The following is a 19,833-nucleotide window of genomic DNA, read 5'->3' on the forward strand; positions in this document are numbered from 1 at the left end:
CTCTGGGACACATATGTATGTCTGGTGCTGCACTATGGCCTCTTAGCATCTTTAGCCAACTTCCAGCTGAGCAGGCTGTTGTTGAGAGATGAGGAACAGTTCAGTCCTAACCTAGTAGTTTTTTCCTTCTGTTTTAAATGGAAGATGAGTTGGAAGAAGGGGAGGATGTGGCACTTGTTTGTGTAACATACAGAATAACAATTTAAGGTGTTTATTCCTCAGGTTTCAGTCCAGTTTCTTATACTGCAAGCTAAGTTAAGACATCAGGAGGCAACACGGACAGTTCATGCCCCTTATCAATTATGTACGGTACCCCAGCCTCCTCCTGTGCTCACGCACACACCTGCTCATTCACCCACACAGCAATTACTCTTTCTCTGCGTATCCTGGCAACAGTTGCCAGGATGGCAAGTGTGCAAGCACCACACCTTACTGTGTCCTGCAGGTCTGTGAGGGTGGATTACAGCCTAAAGACAAATGCAGCTGCCAAAAGAAAATGTATCACAGAAAAGCGTTAATGTAGTTAAAGGACCTTGAAAAAGGGAACACAGTCTGGTGGACTGTGGCTAGTGAGCTACTTGTGTGCATCGATAAGTGGTTTCATGGTATTAAACGAAAGGATAATAAACCGGCCTCAGTCTTCAACTCCTGTTTCTCAGCAGAGGCACTGGAGTAGAAACATTGGCCTACATCAGCCCTCCACCACTCTCTCAGGCAGACATCAAAACAGTGAAAGAGAAAAAGCTCATTCGCCCATTGATATTGCTTTTATTTCAACCATTTCTGTCCCACTGACAAAATATGTTGATGCAGTTTGGTGGCAGAGAGAGAAAGTGAAAGGCCTCAGTCAGCATTGATTTAGATAAACTGGCATAATATGGAGGTGTGCAGAGTTTTCAAGGTCAGTGTAGGCCTATACTATGGACCGTCTCTGTCAGATGCTGAAGTATTGATTCTCTGAGGGGGGCTTGAACAATTTCACACAGCATTTAATTGGCTGACTTTTCTTGTATTAGAATATGCACTCGGATACAAATAGTTTTTAATGCAGAACGGTACACAGACAGCTGCAGGATCTGTGCTCATATATGTTTGTGTGTCATCCCAGTAGGTTACGTGAGTCCCATTATAGTTTATGTGCCCAGTGTTCTAATCCCTGCAAAACTGGGGAGGTTTGGAGCAGCTATGGACAAGGTATTTTGGAGGAGGTGGCGCCCTCTAGTGGCAATAGAGAAGGAGTGCTTCAATATCCCTACGAGGAAGAAAAAACAGCCACCTCCCTGCACTCTGTGAACAAGTGAGCAGTGGTCACATGGATGTCATGGAAAAGATAACAACACTGAACATGTGTGTTGGGAGACAGCACAGGAGACAGAATAATGCAAATTGAATATGATGTCCTCACAATAAGGGTAAGACTAAGACTTGAACATGAAGTCATGTTTTACAAGTGTTAACTGGAGTTTTGGTTAGAGTAAGTAGAAGTTTAAATTTTCACCTTTCAACCCACTAAAAGTGACCAAAGAAATTGGTTAATGACAATGTTTACCATCTTTAATTGGCATTCTTCAAGACTGAGGCTTTACTTCCTTTGATATTTAGTTCAAATGTGGATGAGAGGTCATTAAAATCGAGGGGTTATAGGTTATTGATAAAGTAAGGGTTATAGTTACGTTTGGCGTTAACTCAATTAGTTTTGCTTGTACATACATTTTCTGTGTCCTATTTTCTGTTAGAGATGTCAGAAAAAAAAGCAAAATTTGTGTTCATTAATCTCAGTTCAATACAAGCAACTAATCTACATGTTCTTTGTATGATCGAAGCTAAATAATTAATGTCAGATCATTCAAATGATTAAGCTTATGCTGCACACTCTTTGCTGAGTCCACTTGATCTTCTATTACTCTCTGTATTGCATTGCCTCCATTGTCTCTGCTCTGTAGATCCACTAGTGATGAAGCACTTCTAACTGGGTCAGCTCGTCCCTGCCTCCCATCCCTCCCTCCTTCCCTGTGTCTCCAAGCCACCCCCTCATCAGCCTCCCCTTTTTCCTCTGTATATGCATACATCCCTGTAGACACTTTTTCCACACAGCTCATGTGCTTACCATGTGCTGCAGCTCACTCTTTTCTCGTCATCAACTTGACTGTACGTTTTTTTCTTCCCCCAGATAGTAATGGTGTTAGTAGGTTTGTATATGCAATCAGAAAGCATGGAGTGGTGAACGCAACTCTTATGTACCTCTGAGCTGCTGTTTTGATTGGCTGAGACTGTCAGACCCTGTCATGTCATGGGGGATGTATATGACTGAGCGATGCCCAATAAAATACTGTTACCATGCAGGCACAAATACACCAAATACATCTGTATAGAGTTGAGAAACACCCAACTCTCACTTCTACCATTGATCCCCTGAGGAGAGATAAATATCGCATTAACCACCTTGGTTGTTACATCGCATTTACATATTATGACATTACATGTAAAAAGTCTGACATAGGTCACATAATACAATACACAATATCCACAATGAGTAGCCTACTTAATGCACCTACCAGAAATAGGGATTGGTAACTGAGAACATCCTCATGATGCAGTCTTTTTTTTTTACTGTGTGAGAGAGAAACAGTGGGTGTGAGATGAAAAAACCTGGAAAAGAGAAGCAGTAAACTGCCAAACACTGAAGTAAATGAAAGACACTGTAAAATAATAAACTTACTTTTTATAGCTATCTTTCCTAAAATGTTGAAGACATTCAAGAAAGAATGACATTAATATTATTATTAATATTTTTAAATTATAAATTGATGAGACATAGACCCGTCCTTTCAGTCTTTTGTCAGACACATCATTAAAAATAAAATCATTAAAAAAAATAGAAAAGGATGTGGCAGGGAAATTGCTGCTTATTAATATGTAAATCTCGATATGTGCCTCCACAATAAATGATGAGAGATTTCTATAGAATAAAATACAATTCTTGTCATTACAGAAAGCTAATTGTAATGATGTATTACTAAAGGTTTAAAATAGATTATCATTAGTATTTAATTAACAACATGTCTTAAGCCTGTTAATGATGCACGATTCGAGCATGAACATTAACATACTGAAAAATACTACTACTACTACTACTACATGTTGGTCATATGCTTCTCCTCACTATTCACGCACATGCACTACCAAACCCCGCCCCTTGCCTCTTGATTGACAGCTCGGATCCCGAGACAGTAGGGTGGCCAGTCACGCTCTCGCCATGCAAATGAGCCTCTCTCGGGCCGGGCGGGTGCCCATGTGGACCAGCACCATGCCTTGTTGTTCTGAGCGCTGATTGGCTCGCTGGCGTCTGATTGTTCTTCATGCGCTGCGGGCCAGCTGCACCAGAGAAAACACGGAGGGCGGGTGGATCCACTGGACTAATCTTTCTTGAATCACGTTGAGATTACGCGAGTAAACTGACAGTACACTTTACTCTAAGAGCTTTTAAACTGATGATGAGATGATTTTCGATTCAATATTCGAACTTCGGTGGGCTCAAATTGCTATCGGGGCTCATAGCGTGTAATACGAGGGAGTGCTGCGGTCGCCGGGTTTTGTCTGGGGCCGTAGTAACAGGGCGGGGCAGGAATCCGACAGGGGCGGGCCCTAACGAGAACACGACTCGCCTTGTTGTGTGTATTCCCGTGCTCGGCTCGCATCGCCATCTTGTTGCAATCCCATTTTTTTTTTTTTTTTTTTACGTATGCGAGGATCTACTTTCCTTTCGGCCGGATTCCTAGCTGCCCGTCTGCTTTCGGCAGAACCCCCGGGAACGAACAGCTTGGGCGTGCGGGTGTGAACCGTGCACGCGGCGCTTCCTACCGGGACACACCACCTACCCCTCGGTCTTTTTCCTCCTTCCGTCCCGGGCCACCGGGTCGCCTGCCGTAAGGGTTTACACGCAATGAGCATCGATACACTTTTGGAGGCGGCCAGATATCTGGAATGGCAAGCCCAGCAACAACAGATCACACGTGGTAAGTTACCGCTACATCGCGCTGAAGGTGCCCGACAGCAACTACCTGCCATTTGAGGCACCGTATCCCGTTACTATCAATGGCTCGGCTTGCATTTTCAACCGACCCGCCTATAATCAACGGAAGCGTATGTAGTTTTTTTTGTTTTTCCACCTGGGATCGTGCCAAAAAAGGGAGACAAGTGACAAACTATCGGGACGGCACTTAACAGGCGCTTCATTGTCGCACACTTGTCTTCCCTTAATGCGGAAACGGTCAAAATTGTTTTCCGAACTACTTTGCGCGCTCTCGGTGTGTCTCTGTGTGTGTGACAGTTTCAACCCTCAAGTGACTCACCATGCGCGCGCGTGTATGTTAGACCTATTATTTACTATCTATGTGTTAGACACATAGTAAATGAGTTCCTGTCAGTAACCGTGATCATTTTATCCTTTATATTACTATAGCTTTATAGTGTGCACTTATTTGTGGTATGTGCGGCTGAAGGCTTGAACACTTAAATTATGTGCTTACTCAGCGGGTTATTTTCAGCATAGTTTCACACACCGTTTATCAGCTATAAAACAAGCCTCAGAATCGATTTGCGCCAGCTTTCCTTTTTCTTTTCTTGTCCGTCGAGCACCGGCAGGGCGGTGGCGAGCATAGGCTGCTCTTTACATAATACCCTGACATTGCTCAGCTATCTCATGACACATAGTGGGGCGGGACTTCACGCGCTCACCCCGTTTGTATATCTGCGCGCGAGCATGCACTAAATGCGTTTGTGTTTCTCCGATAAAAAATAAAAGAAGCGAGGACTTGTCCATCGACTTATTGATCATCGAATTATTAAAAGGGGTTTAGGGGGGGACAGCTTTTTGTGCTTCTCCCCTTTGATGACGTGTCAAACAAATCCCCCCCCCCCACCACCGCAGACTTACCGCGTGCTAGTCTAGGATCCGCCCACAACGACCACGTGCACACTGTACCCCTCCCCTCTCCTACATACACACCACGCGCACACAAACACGCACATACTCGTGGTCGCCGCCCTTCCCATTCAGTCTACTGTCGGTGGCGGGTCTGAGAGAGAGAAAGGGGGGTAAGTAAGTAGGGCAGCGTCCCTGCTCACCCCCACCCCTCCGCACTACTCAACCTGGCTCAGTGCAGAAGTTATGTAATTTTCATTTGCGTGCATTTGACAATCTGGAGCATGTTGTGTGTTTGTTTGCGCGCACATGTGTGTGGATTATTGTAGAAAAAACAATATGGGATATTTTTGAAAACTTTGTCTGTTTTTGTCAATACATCTTTGTGTGTGAAGCCTATATACAAAATTGAAAACACAACAAAGTTTCAATTGGTTAGCAAATGTGACAGAGAAAAGAAACATATTCATACTGCAAAATCTAAAAAAGCAGACTTTTACTGACACTTTTATTTGAAAAATTAACATGTCAAAATTGCTGCACATCTTTTCGATCAGCAACAATTTTCTAATATATTCTTACACTTTTTTTTTGCCAGTATGGGCATGAAATAAATTGTATTGCATCCCTAATCTTATTAAGAGGCTATATTAAAAAGTCTTTATTTAAACTTTTTGAAAAAAATTCGGTCCCCTAGGGGGGGCATGACAGAAAATAATTGAGAACCACTGCTTGTACTGTAAGATATTGTCTGGTCCTAATGAAATGTTTTGTTCTATGTGTGTTTAACAGGGTTTCTCCAAAAGTGGCATTAATAATATTGCTGTCAAACCCAAACACTAAAAAAGAATATATGTTTTGTCTGAGGAATAGTTTTGTTGTGCATATCATCATGATGATTATATCTAAACGTGAAGGCCGTCTCTGGGGTGAACTGTTGCCCTGAGTGAAAGGAAATTGCGTCATCATTTGAAAGTTACTCAACATGCAGCCAGGCATTTTGGCATGTAGTGTTTTTTGTGATGATGGCTGGGTTCGCATGTTGGCATTGTGCTGGTTTGAGGAATCCCTGGGATCTTCTGTTTCTAATGTTGCTGTTTCCATGGAAACTGAGGGCTTTCCACATCGCTCTCAGTCTTCCTGTATGCTGGCCAATAACTACACACTCATATCATTAAGTGTGTGTGTGTGTGTGTGTGTGTGTGTGGGAGCATCTGGATACTCAACACGTGTGGGAACATTCACATTTCCCACCCTATTTTTCAAAACATGTATTTGTTTGCTTGTTTTGTTTTTTTGAACAATGCATAATTTGTACTAGTTGACCCAATAGGTTGGCTGCTTGAGATGCGGCCCAATGTAGCGAGAGGGTACAGGCATGCTCAGTACTGGAGTTATCCAATAACAAGGCAGAGAGGGGGGTTCTTTGCAGTTAGGAAACGGATGCAGTCACAATTTTATGTAATTATTGACCCCACCCCACGTTCTGATTCACTGATTTTGTGCACAAAGTTTTTAAATGTTAACTATACAAACACAGTGAATCAGAATCAGAATCCTTTATTGTCATTTTACAGTGTACAACGAAATTTAACCATAGCACAGAAGTGGAGTGATTACCTGTAGGGAACCTACATCATTTGTTGGATGTTGGTTGATAAATTAATTACTGATTAATATGTGATTAATGATTTCCAAACTGGGTGTGGAGCATTGTCTGCATTCCGTACAGAAGTGTGTGTGTCTGTGCCTTAATGTTGTCGCATACTTTTAACCACTGCAAAACCACTGCAGACTATTAGTCTATCAGTTTTAACCTGAACCAAGGGCAGATTCTCTTATGTTCAACGCCCCAAAGACCTCTGCTGTTAGTCTCTTTTAACACCCGTTCTTATCTCCTGTCCTTCTAACTTATTTGGTGTTATTCATTCTTTTGCTTTGCTCACTCATGATGTGTTGTACATCTTCCCTTCTCGCCCCTCCCGCAGAGCAAGAGCAGCGCAAAGAGAAGCAGCTCCTCAACAGGGAGACGGAGTCCAGGCATGTGGAAATCGTGACCTCGCTGTCTCAGCCAATCAGAGCCAATCACGTCACGTGGTGCGATGACTCTCCCCGTCATCAACAGCCGGCGCCTCACCCTCCCGCCCCTCCGCTCACCTCTCTCCCACCTCCTCAAGTCCCCATGGCCGTCATCCCAATGGTCCCAGTGGTCACCGCCACACCCTCCGTGCCGACCCTTCAGCTTACAACGGCCATTGCTGCTGCGCCGGCGACGTCGCTCAACAGCTCCCCGCCAGCCAAAATGGCTTCCTCGCCTCCGCAGCAACAGCAGCAGCAGCAGCCGGTCTCTCCTCACCTGTTGTTCGGCCCCCAGATGAAGGTAGAGACGAGTCAGCAGTTGGTTGGCGAAAGGCCCAGCCAACCACAACCTCAGGTTCAGATTCAATACCCAACCTCCATCACCACTAATGGCACTGGCTCTCAACACGCAATGGTTCCCCATCAAGCTTCACCTACGTCTCAGCCACAGCCCAATGGAGTGACGATGGAGGACATGAGGGGGATGGAAGGGAAAAGGAGACCAGGAGGGTCAGTTCATATGTGTGTGTTTTGTTAAAGTTAATCTATGAGTTTAGTTTATTTTTTGTGTTTGTGGTTGTGTTTGACCATTTTGTTTTTTGTATTTTCAGAGCGGGGACCAGAGAGGTGCATAATAAGCTGGAGAAGAACAGGTAAGTCATAATACAGTGCAATGTTGCAGTTTCCGCCCTTTTACTTTTGATATATATATATATATCAAAAGTATATATATATATATATATATATATATATATATATATATATATAATTTTTTTTAGGCTTGCAAACACATTTGTTTGTGTTTATCAAGCGTGTTATGAAAGAGTTTCAGCTCAGAGATCATAGAATTCCCCCACTGAAACAAACCCATGTAATACTTCTCAAACCCACAAAACTGCAGTTAAATCTATTTGACAAGCTCTCAAGGAAAAGATGGACGTAATAATAATGGTGAAAATGATCCCTAAGCTAATGACAAACATATCAAACGTGTGACTCTTTGTCATTTCTGACTCTTGGCACTTCAGGCGAGCGCACCTCAAAGAGTGTTTTGAGACGCTGAAGAAGAACGTTCCCAATGTTGACGAGAAGAAAACCTCCAACCTCAGTGTTCTCCGCAGCGCATTGCGTTACATACAGGTAGAGCTCTTATACACTTTTTCAGCTTTCCCAGCACAGTGACACTGTAAGCCTTTACACACTGCTGTGACCTGACACAATATTTGGCTTCTACTTGCTTCTTGTTTTTTTGCATCTTATTGTTTTCACCTTTCTCCGGTTTTGAATTGATTGGTTCAGCTCTGGGAACAACCCAGGCTTTGGTCCAGTGTAATTGATACACAATGCCTGTTTTGTTTTACCATTAAGCCCATTGTGTTAGTTAGTCTCTTGTGACCATGATGTGGCATCTGCCAAATAATGTGAAGTCAGCCTATAAAGTATTGAATACATACAATGTTAACCTGAAACTATACAATGTAAATATTTTCTATATTTTATAACATGCTTGGAGTTTACTTTTCTAGAGAATTAATTTTGCATTGTTTTAAGCATTTTAATGTGATTCGTATCCAGTCATGTAGTGTCATGTAGTATGAAACAGAAAAAGGAACTGGTAGAACCTGATAACTGGTAAAACTTGAAAACTGGTAGAACTAGATAACTTGAAAGGATACCGAATAAGATTTTTGTAGGGAAGGATTTGTACCATATTGTTGTTGTGCAGGAACTAGCATTGCATTGCTGAGGGTGGTGTGGGGGAGGGGACTGTATAGCCTGCAGAGGTTAGTTCTCGCTCCACAAAAGTAGACGAGGGAGGATTTTTTGCACTGTGGCAGAAATTATTTGCAGCCAGAAGCCAGATGCAGTGGTTCCCTTTTTTGTGGCGCATACGCTTCATAATATTGAGTTCAATGGAATATGCAATGGGAATTCAGTTGAAGGAGCTAAATTAGGCCGCAAGATGGAAGAACTTGTTCAAAACAAGATCTTGGGCCAATCTCCAGAGAACACAATGACTGTTTTTGACAGGAGAAGATGGGGATTTTGATATAAGGAAAAGCGATGCTGCTGGTAAAGAAATCCATTCTGCACAACTTACTTAAAGGAATAGTTCAAAAACTATAATTTTTTCCTTCTTGCCTCCGGCTCAAGAAAAGGCGACAGAAAGTTGCGTATCCAGGTTAGCTTAGCTCAAACACTGGTAGTCAAGGGGAGCAGGTACAAAGATACACTTTACCACATCACTAAACGCTCCTATGTGCTTGTTGGGACTTTTTTATTTACTATGTTATGTTGTGCTTTATATTTTTACAAGTTATGTCATTTTAGAACCAAATACATACGTGACTGCCACAAGCACTTCCTATTTTCTTTCCAGTATGTATTTGATTCTAAATTGACTTAACATCTACCAATACAGGAATGGTTTCTGTCGCCTTTTCTTGAGCCGTAGAGTGAGACAAAAAGCTAAAAATTCCTTTTCACGCTTTAAAAGTAATATAAGTAGAAATATTTTTTCTGCATCACTATATGGCTAATATATGGATACTCCTGTTTAAAATAATTCATGTTAAACCCAATACATATATTCACTATTATGTATCATTCCAACTAAGGAGTTTAACTTAACTTTTTTTTTTAAGTTAACTTTTTTTGTGTTTAAAGTGATTTTTTTTTAAAATTGTATACAGTTTATTAATAATACGGTAATGTGTAAAGCATTCATATTGCCATATAGGACAGGTGCCCTATTCCCAAACCTCAAATTAAATCTGAAATGTCCAAACACTACTAAGAATTCATATTCTTCCATGTCCCTCTTTTGGCTAGGTCTTCTCTGATCTTAATCAGTAGGTTTTATTGTGGACGAGTGACTTACCCCCCTTTCTTTTCTCTGTACCTCTCCTCTTGTAAACTCGGGTCCCCCTCCCTCTCCCTGTGCCATGTGAGATCCGAGCACATGGCTAGCTCAAGCCCGCTGACGTCACAGTAGCTCACCCACCCAGCCCTACTCTGCACCTCTAGACCGCAATGAGAGAGACAATGTTTCCCTGCGGTCATGATGGTGGAATAGGTGAAGATCTGCAGATGATGATGTCAGTCGATCCTGTCCGTCTGAGCCTTTTTTTACTTATCTTCTGTTCATCTCTGTCCGCTTTGCCTTATGTCTGCCTGCTGTAGCATTCAGAACTCTTGGTTACCATAGCAATGGGCAGCAGGTGTCCACATCGCGTGTGTGTCTGCATTGTAGACTGCGTGTGTGTGTGTGATGTAAAGACAAAACCCATCATAATGTGCTTATGTTGGTCTTTTTTGTACATTTTTATGGAGGACGGGGACTTCAAACGTTTCCCTTCACTCCTGTCAGAAAAATCCCTCCATCACCATCATAGACTGTGGTCCCCACTAACCCTTCTCCTGCGCTTTCCTCATATCAATATGAAGATCACACGTCTACACAGGTGCATATGTGATGAAGGCAAAGACACTTGTCAGAGCAAATATCACAGTTGAGTCGCAGTCACCTTTTCTATTGGAGAGGACTTATTGAAGGGGAAGGATAAAGGAGGCATAGATGCAGCGGGGGAGGGGTGTCAAGGGAGCGATGGGTTGGTGGGGGAGTAGAAGGAGCGTGTGGAGGGCGGGGTGGGAGGGACAGCAGTGAAGAGGTGGAAGAAGAAGAAGAAAAGGATTCTGATGAGGGGGTTGGGAAGTGATCTTAACCAACCGACTGGCAAACATCCAGTCACATCACCCCTTAAATGTAATTACCCCCTTGCTTCACCCAATTTACAAACTGCTGCTCGAGCAGCCCAAATCCTCACGGAGGAGGTTGCCAAGGAAACTGCTATGGGTGACAGCTGTTTCCTTGGTGATTTGCCGCAGACCTAATGGTGTCTGGGTTTGTATAGGGGGAGACCTTGAAATTATGTTCAAGCACGCACATGCGCACAAACAGCAGCAGTTGTAGTTCCTCCGGGGGCCAGTTTGAGCTTGGAAATGTGTTTGTGTTCCAGAGAAAGTGTCTGTCTTATGTTTCAGTGTCGGGTTTTGTCTTGTAGAAGGAGCATAATCTGACATACAAAGGAGTGGTTGTCGGGTATGAAATATGAGACACAGATTCAGCTGGAACAACTAGGCAAAACTGGTAGTTGCTTCAAACAGGACTTTGAATTAGGAAAGTAGCCACGAGGAAATTGTGTCTGCATGTGACATGCGGAGAATTAAAAATCCCTTAAATTAAAAACTACATTTCCAGTCTGTGACTTTGAAATAGACCTGGCACGAAACAAAGTCTAAGTCTTGATATTAAGGGACACTTTACACGACAACACGAAACGGTGCAACGGTTTTGGTTTCTTGTAAACACCGAAACCATTTCCCCTGGTAACGCTGACGTCACGGCTCCACTTCACGTATGCGTAGTCTATAACATTTGCTGTCAAAATACCCACACGCGAGTTATAAAGTTAGAAGACAACATAACATGCACGGTGTCTCCGCGGCACCATCACTGTGATCACCGGAGAGAGTCGTGCAGGGCTCAAATATAACACTCGCCAATTTAGTCTAAGCGATTAGTAAGTTATTGATACCACCCGCCACTTTGTCTGGGGAAAGATGTTTGCTCTGCCAAATAAACGTGTGTAGCTTCTATATGCCAGGGACACGGCTCTCTCTACATTAAAAATCACTCTCCATAGTTCAGCGCGCAGCGGTTAAGTTACTGTTCAACAAAAGGAGCATTAAGGCTACGGCTTCACAGTAAAAGCATTTCACTGGCTAAACATTAATAGCATTTCACTGGACAAACGTGAGTCGATTTTTATTTTGAAGTACGCCTAACAGGAAAGTAGCCGCTCACAAAGCCCCTTCACTATCAGCATGTCTTCTGTTTTCACGAGTTCAATGCGGTGAAATAAGAGGACGGAAAGCTTGTAATTTGCAATACTTGTAACCCCAAGCTTACACCAACCGCTTTATGAACGTTAGTGGCATTAATTTTCGGTTACAGTAAGGTTTTATGCATCAAATTGTACCGGAAGAGCTATCTACTAGGCTGTCACCGCTGACTATTGGCTTGGCATGCGTACTACAGCGATTTCGTCCCGTTTCCTCTGAAAACATGTGTACGAGTGAAGATGTCTGATAAATTGTGTCTGAATGTTTTTTTTTTTTTTAAACAAAAACGGGAAAACTGTCACGTTTTCACCGTGTAAAGTGCCCCTAAGTTTACACTAATATAGTGTTAAGTAACCAGTTGCGCACAGCAAAGACTGACCAGTATTGGACTGGTTTCTTTCTGTTAACCAGCATAATCATCTAGCCACTTTCTTTCCCATGTCGCCATCCTCTGCCCTTTTTAACCCTCCTGTTTCTCCCTGTACCTCCCTCCTTCCGCCTTCCACTCATTCCTCGCTTTGTAATCTGCATTAATGTCCTTAACTCGTCATATGGCTTGGTGTTCATGGGTCAGCTGACTCACACAGAAACTGGGTCATGGAGGCTAAGTGTTGGGGCTGGATTAGCTGTGCTCTGTCTAACTGGATCTTTTTCTGTTAAGATTTGTCATTCTTCTCGTCTCTCCTGCTGTGTTTCCTTCAAACTCACACACAGCTTTCTGCTCAGCATGACATCAGTGTGCTAGTATTGAGTGCGTTAATTCACTCATATGTGACTGTAATGTTACGGCTGCTGTAATCCAGTGACATAAGAGTTGTGGGGATGATGATGAAATTGAGTCATTTGTTGAAATAAAGCACGGCAGGACGTCTACCGCCTCTCAGAAAAAAACAAGCATGGCATCCAGGAAATGGGAGGAGCTTGAGTAGATGACGTCAATGAAAGCAGTGTGAACACGCTTGAATTTGCATACATGCATTGCCTTCTTGCTGGTGTTTGAAACTGGGATAGTCCGTATAAAGAAAGACTCTCTTTTCTGTTGCAATGCCAGCTCTTTGAACGGCGCATACTTTAAAATGCTGTACATGTACATGAAGGTTTATTGTCAAATATTCTCGTTATTTAAGACACAGAACAGAACTTTTTTCCTATAATACCTTTTTTATTTTTTTAAAGTAAATCGTTTCCTCTTTCGATTTGCTCTTGCTGCTGTTAACCATTAATGCAAATTAAACACGTCCTTTATTTGTTTAATATTAACACATTTCAAGTATATCAAGGGGCATAATCCCTACTTCCTTTTAAAGACTTTTATTGAAAACTTCTGCAGCTTTTGGAGTTTTGACTCTTTTAACAGCAGCTTAATGTAGAGTGTAAGAAAAGAAAGAAAAAAGTAGTAGTAATCTGAATTTATGAACAATTTTTCACGAAAAAACGAAAAACTAGTTTGAATGTTAAAGGAAAATAAGGATGTGGTGATCCGTTTTATGCAGAATGGTAATGTGCACCAGTATTAACATATTTGTTTTCTGGCTCTTTTTAATTTGATAATGCAGGCTTTTATTTGTGTCAACTACGCACCATTCACATGACATTTTCCTAATCCCACTGTGATTGTCTATCAGAAGTTAGAAGTGTTTTTACTTGTACCTGGTACCTTGGTCATCCGCTCTTCTGTCTGTGTCTCTTCCAAAAAGACTCTGAAGCGTAAGGAGAAGGAGTACGAGCACGAGATGGAGCGTTTAGCCAGAGAGAAGATCGCTACGCAGCAGCGGCTGGCCGCGCTGAAGAACGAGCTCAGCCAGTGTATGGATGTTGTCGAGATCGACAGAGTCCTCCGACAGACCATGCAGCCAGAGGAGGATCAGGTCTCCACGTCCACCGCCTCAGGTACAGCATCAATTCTATTTGACCTTTGACACTGTAGCTCAGTGGGTAGGTGGTTTGATCCACCATCTCCCCGCCACATGTCCAACTGTCCCTATAGGCAAGACACTGAACTCTAAATTGCTCCCGATAGTTAGCTTGCAACTTGCGTGGTAGCTGCTGCTATCGGTGTATGAATGTGTGCTCCAGTTGTAAGTCGCTTTGGATAAAAGCGTCTGCTAAAATGACATGTAATGACCTGTAGACCGAATACTCTTATACAGAATTTATCATGAAAAGTGGAACAGCAGACTGAGCTTTTTCTTGTATTGTAATGACTAACAGTTTCTTCTCTGGTTTTACAGAAGGAGAAGACAACTTTGAGCAGGACGGAGACGAGGACGCTCCTGCTCCCTCGTCCCACCCCAAACCCACGCCTCCTATCTTACAAGCCCAGCCGCTCCTCACCCCTCACCTGTCAATCCAGCACAGCAGCCTGCCTCTCTCTGGAGTCTTGACCATGCCCACCCCCTGTGCCCCCACTGCCCCTCAAGCCATTGCCACTGTTCTGGCCCCAGCGCCCCCTCTTCAGCTGTCGGCTCATCCCCTCCATCCACCGGCTGTCCAGGTCCAACCCACCGTCATCGCTCGCGCCGCCGTCTCTCACCCTTCAGTCATCCAGGCAGTCAATCACGGCCTGCAAGCCAATCACAAGCACCTAACACACATCGCCCCGTCACCGGGCCCTGCCCCTCAGCCATTAGCGGCCGTTTCAGCCGCCACTCACCAGCAGATAGCCACTCAGCCAATCGGACACATTACCGTCCACCCAGTGGCTCACCTGGGAGGCTCCCTGCAATCCCATCTCCCGACCCTTTACCCCCAGGGCGTATCTGTCTCCCAGCCCACTATGGTGGGCCACATAACTCACACCTATCACACCCTGCCGCAAGTCCAGGCTAACCCTCAAGCTAACACTAACGGAGCCCAGGGGAACCCTTCGCTAGGGAAACCCACAGCAGTGCTGGCCCCCCACCCCCAGCTGGTTGGACAGGCTACCGTCCTGAACCCTGTCACCATGGTTACAGTCCCAACCTTCCCAATCAGCACACTCAAACTGGCCTGAAAAAAATGAAGAAAAAAAGGTGGAATGGGCTGATCAATTGACAACAGGAGAAGAAGAGAAAAATCCAGAACTCCTGGATGTATTTCCGCACTCCTATCAATAATCAATTACAGAGAATCTCTGATAGACTAAAAAAGAACATCAGCTGTTTTTTGGACAACTTGTGATAAATATCTCCAGAGATATTCTGCTCAGAGCTCTGTTAGTTTGCGGACAAAAACATTACAGCAGAGTCAGTGGGTCAGGCCATTGTTTGTGAAAATAAGACAGGAACTCTGTTTGACCTTCCTTCCTTCCTTCCTTCCTTCCTTCCTTCCTTCCTTCCTTCCTTCCTTCCTTCCTTCCTTCCTTCCTTCCTTCCTTCCTTCCTTCCTCCCTCCCTCTACAACCAGAAGCACTAACATAATAAGCTCAGTTCACAGTCAGGCAACAAGGAGTTTACCTAAACTATTCATTCACTCATTGAGGGAAAACGCATGAAAGAGAGTTGCTTGACTTTAGGCTGTTGCCGTGGTGATTCTGTATGTGCCCGTTTTGTATTCATATAATCATGATGTCATGTGCGACACTCTGGTGGGCAGTGATGTGTCCCAGTGATGTGAGAGCTCAGTGGTCTCACTGATGTGTATTTATTACGCAGAGGGCTTTGATCAAGTGTGAAGCAAACCATATGATAGTAGGTGAAATAGAGCTAAAGCATTTTCAGTTACTGATGCAGTTCTCCACTTTTTGGCGTGAGGAACACTGGTCTGCTGTGTGCCTATGGTGAAGTGGAGTTATGTATCCACTTCCTTTTATGGCTTACTTTTTGAAATGACATCTCTAAAGTGAAGTGTCCCTCAAAATACTGAGCAAGAGCAAGAATTGGGGCAATGATTGTTTGTTTTGTTTAAGATTGTAAAATCTTTTTAACTGGCCTTGTGGAAAAGTCATGTCTAGTCAACATGGCATTTGCCTGCTGGTTATTGCAGGGGTTTGATTTCCTTGAAAGAAACCACCAAACTACAGGTTCCAGCTCAGCTGTCACAAAGTCCTGAACAATAGAGTTCAATTGGAAAAAAAACATGTAACTGAGCAAAGTGAAATTGTCCTAACAGTTTGAAAATAATTTATGAAGTTGGTTACAATTATGAAGACAATGCACTCCCAGTTATGATATGTTCACCGATCCCACAGTGAAAAGCTTGGTCAATGTTGAATGTCAGCTGTGCTCTAGGGGCTTTTGAAAGAATAACAGTTGTCTGTGGAAAATATATGACAGGATGAGTTCGCTGTGAAAATCAAAAGAAACTGAAACACAGAGATTTCTCCAAAAAGAGGTAACCAGTCGGAATCATTCCAAAGCGCACGTACGTGTGCATAATTTTTCATGAGCTGTTTCGACTTCAGCAGTGTTGTAAATGGAAAGTTTTGTCTGCTTTCAGAAATGCCTGAAATGTGTGAGGGAAAATTAAATTTTTAATGACAACCTAGACAAAAAGATGTTGTCATCTCGTATGATGACAGGTTTACATGTTTTTGGGGCGATACAGGTTTTCATCCTCTGCACTTCTAATGCAACAGCTCCCTCTACTGCCTCATCCCAGACCCAACACAACTGATTTTTTAAATGTTGCGGGATGAGTGTACAAGTTCCCTCTAGACCTTGGAAACATTAGTTTGACCAAAAAAATTAATCTTAACTGGAGAAACAACCCTAACTGAAGCTCTTTGCAGTATGGAAATAAGGTCTTGTGACAAACTCACTTCAGAGATTGTGAGATGTTGATGAAAGCTACAGCATAACTAGTAAGTGGAGCTTGAGTCAAGCTTTGTTTTTTTGTCAAAAAATAAGACATCTTACTCACTGAACGGAAGTTTGGATGTAGCACAAAATACCTTAAAAAAATTGGAAAAAGTATTGTTCAGGCTAGATATCAGGTTGCATTAAATTGCAAATTGTTTTGTGAAGACTAATTTGGCAGTGACATGACCCCAAACATTATTCACCAGGCTGAATCCTCCACTCCAGTCCTCAAAATCAGCTTGAGAGTATAATTTTCTACTCCTTTTTTTTCTTTCAAAATCAAAAAATGTGTTGTGACACCCACTCTTTCTTTTGTATGTTTTTGTGCACATACGCTAAAACGCCTTCTTGCCGGCCTTTACATGTCACATGGTAAAATCTCTCCATCAGTGTATGTGTATGTATGTCGTCGACGTGGTGCGGATCTGCTCCTTGCCTCCTCTGCTGTTTCTGTATGTCCTGTTTGTACATGTGACTGTATTCAATATGTTTTATATTATGTACTATAGTTAATCCTACTGTACCTGTAGCATGGCTGTTTTTTTTTCATACAATTTGCCCCGTGCATGATTGAGTGTGTGTGTGTGTGTGTAAGCAAGCTATTTTTTTACTAAGAAGTGATTTATGGTATGAGCTCGGGTGCTTGCGTGTGACCCTATATTCAGTTTTCATGAACACTGTGATAACTATGGCAAAACACGTACACATTTAGCAAATGGAAGAGACAATGATTTACTGTTCTGATTGTTTTTTTTTTAATTTCTTTTTCTTTTTAATTTTCATTTTTTTTTCATTTTGTGATTTTGACTGAAACATGGAGTGGAAATAGTAAAAAAAAAGAAAAAGCTGTTGCTTTTTTTGATAACACAATAATGTCTAATATTCTATTTGAGTTTTGTAAAATCTGTATGCACGTATGAAAGTTTTTGTAAATTTGTGATTGTATGCACGTTTTGGCATAAGAGTGTATGTATCTTAATAATTTTAAATGCTTGTTTGTTTTTGTTTTGCATGTAGATTGCCGTTTAGTTTCTTTTTATTTTAAAAAGTTTTGTTTTTCTGTTTACTTTTGGGACCATGTACAATACTGTATAACGCGGGCAGGATCTTGGACCTCATGCTACATTGATATTATATATGAATATATAAACATGTTTTCCCTATGGAGAAAGTTTTAAGTTATATATCGCCTGTACACTTTGGGCTGCCTTTTAGATCTAACTGTCCACTGTTAAAGATAACATTGATGATAATAGATACACATATTAATGATGAAGAATTATGCTGATGAAATAATAAAGATTCTTAATAAATCTTATTACCTTTACAACACATTGCTCCTGTGTTTATTGCTCTTGTGTGAAAATAAGCATTATGAACATACAGTATCTCACAAAAGTGAGTACACCCCTCACATTTCTTCACATTTTTCTTTATATCTTTCCATGGGACAACACTGAAGAAATGACACTTTGATACAATGTAAAGTAGTCAGTGTACAGCTTGTATAACAGTGTAAATTTACTGTCCCCTCAAAATAACTCGACACACAGCCATTAATGTCTAAACTGCTGGCAACAAAAGTGAGTACACCCCTTAGAAAAAATTTACAAATCGGGCCCAAAGTGTAAATATTTTGTGTGGCCACCATTATTTTCCAGCACTGCCTTAACCCTCTTGGGCATGTAGTTCACTAGAGCTTCACAGGTTGCAACTGGAACCCTCTTCCACCCATTTATGACAGCATCACAGAGCTGGTGGATATTAAAGACCTTGCGCTCCTCCACCTTCTGTTTGAGGATGCCCCAAAGATGCTCAATAGGGTTTAGGTCTGGAGACATGCTTGGCCAGGCCATAACCTTTACCCTCAGCTTTTTTAGCAAGCCACTGGTCGTCTTGGAGGTGTGTTTGGGGTCGTTATCATGTTGCAATACCACCCTGCGGCCCAGTTTACGAAGGTTGAGTGCACGTGGTCAGCGTCATACACAGAGGTTGGCTTTGGAAAATAGACGTATGAGTGCTGCCAGCATTGCTGAAGGGCTTGAAGGGGTGGGGGGTCAACCTGTCAGTGCTCAGACCATACGCCGCACTCTGCATCATACTGGTCTGCATGGCTGTCATCCCAGAAGGAAGCCTATTCTAAAGATGATGCACAAGAAACCCCACAAAAAGTTTGCTGAAGACAAACAGACTACGGACATGGATTACTGCAACCATGTCCTGTGGTCTGATGAGACCAAAATACATTTATTTGGTTCAGATGGTGTTAAGAGTGTGGAGCGGCAACCAGGTGAGGAGTACAAAGACAAGTGTGTCTTGCCTAGAGTCAAGCATGGTGGTTGGAGTGTCATGGTCTGGGGCTGCATGAGTGCTGCCAGCACTGGGGATCTACAGTTCATTGAATTCTAACATGTACTGTGACATACTGAAGCAGAGCATGATCCCCTCCCTTCATAAACTGGGCCGCAGGGCAGTACTGCAACATGATAACGACCCCAAACACATCTCCGAACGACCACTGGCTTGCTAAAGAAGCTGAGGGTAAAGGTTATGGACTGGCCAAGCATGTCTCCAGTCTTAAACCCTATTGAGCATCTTTGGGGCATCCTCAAACGGGAGATGGAGGAGCGCAAGGACTCTAATATCCACCAGCTCCTTGATGTCGTCATGAATGGGTAGAAGAGGGTTCCAGTTGCAACCTGTGAAGCTCTAGTGAACTACATGCCCAAGAGGGTTAAGGCAGTGATAGAAAATAATGATGGCAACACAAAATATTGACACTTTGGGCCCAATTTGGAAATTTTTTCTTAGGGGTGTACTCACTTTTGTTGCCAACAGTTTAGACATTAATGGCTGTGTGTCGAGTTATTTTGAGGGGACAGTAAATTTACACTGTTATACAAGCTGTACACTGACTACTTGACATTGTATCAAAGTGTCATTTATTCAGTGTTGTCGCATGGAAAGATATAATGAAATATTTGAAGAAATGTTAGGGGTGTACTCACTTTTGTGAGATACTGTATACTGCAGTTAAGTGTTTTTAATACATTTTTTTACTTTCTGACCTTATGAAACAGAAAAAATAGAAAAAAAGACAACTGACTCAAGTAATATAACTTGAAAATGATAATGATACATCAATAC

The 19,833-nt window shown here is 42.5% G+C and overlaps 1 protein-coding gene across 2 annotated transcripts; it reads left to right on the forward strand.

The window, feature by feature from the left end:
* Positions 1 to 3,715: 3,715 nt before the first annotated feature.
* mntb (MAX network transcriptional repressor b) lies at positions 3,716 to 17,990 on the forward strand. Of its 2 annotated transcripts, none has more exons than XM_080041433.1 (6): positions 3,716 to 4,016; positions 6,913 to 7,525; positions 7,615 to 7,656; positions 8,032 to 8,143; positions 13,606 to 13,798; positions 14,140 to 17,990. In XM_080041433.1, the coding sequence occupies exons 1-6, from the start codon at positions 3,944 to 3,946 to the stop codon at positions 14,898 to 14,900; spliced, it is 1,794 nt and encodes a 597-aa protein (XP_079897559.1). In that variant the 5' UTR covers positions 3,716 to 3,943; the 3' UTR covers positions 14,901 to 17,990. The 2 variants fall into 2 exon arrangements, with proteins under 2 accessions (XP_079897559.1, XP_079897560.1); XM_080041434.1 differs by having other exon boundaries at positions 6,913 to 7,513.
* The last annotated feature ends 1,843 nt before the right edge of the window (positions 17,991 to 19,833 follow it).

Source organism: Ammodytes marinus (genome assembly GCF_949987685.1).
Source record: "Ammodytes marinus genome assembly, chromosome: 14".
NCBI classification, from domain to species: Eukaryota; Metazoa; Chordata; class Actinopteri; order Uranoscopiformes; family Ammodytidae; genus Ammodytes; species Ammodytes marinus.